We start from the raw sequence: 5,641 nt of genomic DNA on the forward strand, positions 1-5,641 counted from the left end.
CAGCAGTATGGAAGTGTAAGCCGAATAAACCCTTTCCTCCCCAACTTGCTTCTTGGTCATGATGTTTGTGCAGGAATAGAAACCCTGACTAAGACAGGACCCTTGTCCCCATCTACTCATTTTTCCAAGTGCTTCATGTCTTCCATACTTCCTTTTGGGTACTGACCCCCCCCCCCCGCAAAGCTTTTGGCACATCAGCTACCTAGGCAGGTGGGCAGCGTAGACCCCACTCACCAACCTGGAGACGAGTCACCATCACAGCTTCTCCCTCTTAGATGCTGGAGCAGGAACGGGACAGCATGGACAGAGCAGGTAAGAGCTGAAGACGGCATGGGCACATCCAGGGAAGAAGGGGAGCAGACAAGAAGAGAGGCAGGCAGAGCAGGCTAGAACAACACACGCACACACGCATACACCGTTAGCCAGCAGGCTCCTAGAGGGAGTGCATCTTGTAGATGAGGTCAGGTGACCTACCTCAGGTTGTTCAGTGCAGAAATTCTGCCTGTTAACTCAGACTTGCATTGCTCGGGTTGCAGGGGTGGGCGGGGCCTCAAGCTTATCCTTCTCAGTCCCTGGGACCAGCGTCTAGGTTCACAGACATCTGAGTGAGGATCTGAAGCCAGAGGAGTGTGTCTTGTTCTTTAGAACATGTAACATCACACTTGGGAGGCAGAGGCAGGTGGATTTCTGAGTTCGAGGCCAGCCTGGTCTACAGAGTGAGTTCCAGGACAGCCAGAGCTACATAGAGAAACCCTGTCTCAAAAAAACAAAAAACAAACAAACAAAAAAGAACATGTAGCATCCACGGCTATGAGTAACACTGGGACCCCTGAGGGCAGCTGACCAAACCCGGGTGCCTCAGACCTAGATTGAAAATGGCACACCAGGTCATATGGCCTAACCACCCAATGGCCACAAATGTGCCCGAGGGTATCTCAGGTAAAGCTTCCAGAGAAACCTGCCCAGGTACCATCAAAATCCCAGCTCCCATTGGATGTCAAAGCAAGCAGACCCTCTTCCAGAGCTTTCTCTGGAGCGAGACCCTCTCCTTCCAATTGGTGAGCACGCCTGTCCTTCCCAGGCCAGGCTTTGAAGCCAGGGCTATGGAGGTATGACTGGGCCTGTGGAGGCCTCCTGTATAGGATGCTACAGCATCAAGGGAGATCTATTCTACTGACCAATGCCTTACATGACCAAGAAAATCCTCTAGGCTGACTCTAACCAAGTCTTTCCCTCTCTACCATAGTCCCTGCTCTCCCTGCCCCTGCCCCAACCCCGGCCTCTCCTTTAGGATGGATGTTTATGAGAGACCTGAGCTCAGGAGCTCAAAGACTACAGGCTACTCTAAACCCTAGGGTTCAGGGAAGTTGGGGCACTCCATCAGAGCCACCAGTCAGGTTTATATACCTCATTGATATGTGCCTTCTTTATGCAGGACAGCAGGAAAAGTCAGACACAGCCCTCCAGAGTGCTTTGAGAAGAAGGAAGGACCTTCTACAGAGACTCTGGGTAGGCCTGCACCCTCTGTCAAACACAGGCCTAACTCCCCAAGGTCTAACACACAGGCCAGCATACGCCAACAAAGGCGCTCTGAATTTACGGGGCCAATTAGCTAATGTTTGCAAAATTGAAGATGGTTAACTGAAGTGTTGAGCATTCAAGAGACCGAATACTCCCACCCCATCACTTCCCTGAGGAAATCAGATAAAGTACAGCATCAGGATAGGCAGTGTGTAAACTCAGAGACTGCTTAGGTAGCTGGCAACAGAGAAGGCAATGAGTTAAGGCCCTTTTCCTCCAGGAAGAGCTCATCTAAGCTAAACTGGCCTCCAGCAACAAGTGGCCCTACCTGGAAGCATCTCGATGGGTGTTATCCCAACACTGCCACGGGACAGGAGGCTGGCTCTTTCTACAGTGAGGTAGATGCTGAAATACATGAGGAACCATTAGATAGTTGGCTAGGAAACACTAAGGACAACCAGAAACTCAACAAGTAATTGGTATGTGCTCAGAGAAGAGGATTTCTGAGTGCTTACCAAGGCACACTATTGAACTTGGGGCCATAATCTGTGCCCAGTCTGGCCACCCATTTACAATAAGCCAATTAAAAGGCAAGTCAATGGGCTGGAGAGATGGCTCAGTGGTTAAGAGCACTGGCTGCTCTTCCAGAGGTCCTGAGTTCAATTCCCAGCAACCATAGGGTGGCTCACAACCATCTGTAATGGGGTCTGGTGCCCTCTTCTGGTATGTCTGAAGAACGCAATGGTGGTGTACTCATATGCATAAGATAAATAAATAAATCTTTTTTAAAAAGTCAACAGTAGCCAGGCGTGGTGGCGCACGCCTTTGATCCCAGCACTTGGGAGGCAGAGGCAGGCGGATTTCTGAGTTCGAGGCCAGCCTGGTCTACAAAGTGAGTTCCAGGACAGCCAGGGCTACAGAGAAACCCTGTCTCGAAAAAAACAAACAAACAAAAAAAAACAAAACAAAAAGTCAACAGTAAAAAACAGAAGAGGATGGTTTATTGACTATGATCACATTGGGAGAGAGACAAAGAGACCCCTAGTTCCAGGGATTCCACACTGAATATTTGGGTGCCATATTCCCTGGCAGGGGTGAGGCATGGTAAAACCACACTGGTTAGGGGCTGCTCACACAGTGAAGCTCGTGGGTTAAATCAGTGACCTCTGCTGATGGCTCTCCAGCCAACAGGCTCTCGTTGTCATTTTAGGAGCAGCAGCTGATGGACGAGCACTCCCCAGCCCATGCCTGGAGGATGCACGGAAGAGCCGCAGTGCCAACCCTGAACCCAGAGGTGCCTCCCACAGATGTCTTCCCTGCTGCCTCCCCACCTTTGCCCCAACCCCCAGAGCCACCAAGGATCATCCAGCACCCGGTAGGGAAGACTCTTGGGGAAAGGCAACTTGTGGTGGGGTGGGAGAAGTCACCACAATGCAGAAGGGCACTGTGTTGCCAACAGGCCATCCAATCATCAAGACCAGAGGCTTTTCTCTCCCCTCCTACCTTCCAGGGAGGCCAAAAACTAACACTCACTCTCTCTCTCTCTCTCTCTCTCTCTCTCTCTCTCTCTCTCTCTCTCTNTCTCTCTCTCTCTCTCTCTCTCTCTCTCTCTCTCTCTCTCTCTCTCTCTCTCTCTCTCTCTTTCCAGGAGTCCCTAGCAGCAGGGTAGCAGGGTGCTAGTCCTCTGGAGAGGTCCATTCTGTTAACAGACAATAGCAGCTTCATTTGCTGTCCATGATACCTTGGGTCCTCTGGGGGAAATACATAGAAGACCAGCTTAGGGATGGTCGACTCTCAGGACAGACTCACCTCCTGGTAGACCAAACCTAACCACTGCATTGGAAGAACTAGGGGAGTTTAGCACCAGTGGTCCCTGAATTCAGAGAAGCACTGCCCTTTAATACTTCACAGTGACCAGGGATGATTAAGACGCTGACTTAGGGACAGCGGAGTATACCATTCTGAAAACTTTACATGATGTGTGACCTACACACTGCATCCTGAATCACGAGCAACAGAAACCAACTGACCTCTTGAGCAAATGATATACACATTTCAAATTGTATGTGTTAGTAGTGGTGTGTGCATGCCTTAGGGTTTCCACTGCTGTGAAGAGACACCATGACCAAGGCAACTCTTATAAGGACAACATTTAACCTGGGCTGGCTCACAGGTTTGTTATCATCATGGCAGGAGGCATGGCAGGATCCAGGCAGACGTGGGGCTGCAGGAGCCAGAGGCAGAAAGAAGGGCTTCCAGGCAGCTAGAAGGGTCTCTTCTGCATAAGGAGGAGCTTGAACGCCAGCAGACCTCACACAGTAACGCACTTCCTCCAACAAGGCCACACCTCCTGACAGTGCCACTTCCCATAAGTCAATCTTAGTCAAACTACGACAGTGTGTTCAATACATATGTGAGCCTCATGCACACCACAGCGCATACATAGAATTCAGAGAATCACATTGTGGAGTGACTGTCATCTTTCCATTGTTATATGTGTTCTGAGGATCAGGTTGCCAGGCCACCTGGCAAACACCTCTACTCGCTAAGCCATCTCACTGGTTCAAGAAAACAATCTTCTAAAGTAGAGGAGGTAGGAGGCCCAGGTGAGGTCTTTGCCTGGGACTCGATGTGAGGGAACACAGGAAGTTGAGGGGAAAAGGCACAGGGGGATCTAGAAGACATCTGTCCTTTGGGCAAGGAAACAAGGAGCCATTCATAGCAGAGGGAATGGATCTCACAGAATTCTTTCTGCTGGTGAGCTATCTGTACCTAGGTTCCAGGTTCTCCAGCCGTTGTCCTTTCCTGTTGTCAGGACCATTGTATTTATCATCATCATCATCATCTGTACTTTGGTGCTTTGCCTACATGTATGTTCATGTGAGGTTTCATATCCCCTGGAACTGGAATTACAGACCATTGTGCGCTGCCATGTGGGTGCTGGGAATGGAACCCAGGACCTCTGGAAGAATAGCCAGTGCTCTTAACCACTGAGCCACCTCTCCCATCCCCAGTACCCCCATTGTGTTTGTTTTTAAGATCTGGTTGGTCTCACCATGTAGTCCTGGCTGTCCTGGCACTCACTATACAGACTAGACTGACCTCAAACTCACAGAGAGCCTCCTGCCTCTTGCTTCCCAAGTACTGAGGTTAGAACCATGCACCACAATAGCTGGTGGCCGGTTTCATGTTCTTAAATGTTTGCTGAAAAAGTAGAGGGATAATACCTTGTAATACAGGAAGATGTACAACTTGATTTTCATGAAATAGTTACTCATAGCAACACATGTTCACATCTGTTGGTGCCTGTTCTTATTTATTTTTATTTTTTAAAGATTTATTTATTTTATTTACATGAGTACACTGTAGCTGTCTTCAGAAGAAGGCATCAGATCCCATTATAGATGGTTGTGAGGCACCATGTGGTTGCTGGGAATTGAACTCAGGACCTCTGGAAGAGCAGGCAGTGCTCCTACCCGCTGAGCCATCTCTCCAGCCCTACAAATACTTTTTCTATCCAATCGTCTATGCTAACTTCCAGTGCCGACCATTAACCTTCTCTTCAGATGGATGCTGACGGGGAGGGATGGACAGACGTGAACACAGACAGGTAGACGGATGGGATGTGCGGACAGATCAATGACAGGGTAGATGGACAGATGGATGGACGGTTAGTCAAGTGTGCAGGTAGATGGTGGGGGATAGCTGCAAAGACCCTGCATCCAGATAGATAACCAACTTGCCTCTCTCAGGTCCCCCAGGCTCCTGCCACCATCATTCAGCAGCTACCGCAGCAGCCACTGATTGCACAGATTTCTCCTCCTCAGGCCTTTCCCACTCCGAGGTCAGGAAGTATTAAGGAAGGTGCGTATGTGCTCCATATTGATTTTGCTTTCGTTTTGCGAAATTAATACTGAAAAGGAAAATATGTCCTAAATAGGTGTTTTCCTAATGAGAATATTTTCTAAGTAGGTGTCTGTCTTAGTTAGGGTTTTACTGCTGGGAACAGATACCATGACCAAGGCAAGTCTTATAAAGGACATTTAACTGGGGCTGGCTTACAGGTTCAGAGGTTCAGTCCATTATCATCAGGGTGGGAGCATGGAACAGGTGTGGTGCA

At 49.2% G+C, this 5,641-nt stretch overlaps 1 protein-coding gene across 1 annotated transcript in view; it reads left to right on the top strand.

Moving 5' to 3' along the window:
• Positions 1-5,641, top strand: part of C10H21orf58 (chromosome 10 C21orf58 homolog) — a 22,037-nt gene that overhangs the window by 9,479 nt on the left and 6,917 nt on the right. Inside the window, exons 4-7 of the mRNA XM_021175332.2 lie at positions 276-312; positions 1,436-1,509; positions 2,732-2,896; positions 5,274-5,385. Of these exons, the coding sequence (XP_021030991.1) occupies positions 276-312; positions 1,436-1,509; positions 2,732-2,896; positions 5,274-5,385 (388 nt within the window). The remainder of the gene's footprint in view (positions 1-275; positions 313-1,435; positions 1,510-2,731; positions 2,897-5,273; positions 5,386-5,641) is intronic.

The sequence above is a fragment of the Mus caroli genome, chromosome 10, assembly GCF_900094665.2.
Source record: "Mus caroli chromosome 10, CAROLI_EIJ_v1.1, whole genome shotgun sequence".
Lineage (NCBI taxonomy): Eukaryota > Metazoa > Chordata > Mammalia > Rodentia > Muridae > Mus > Mus caroli.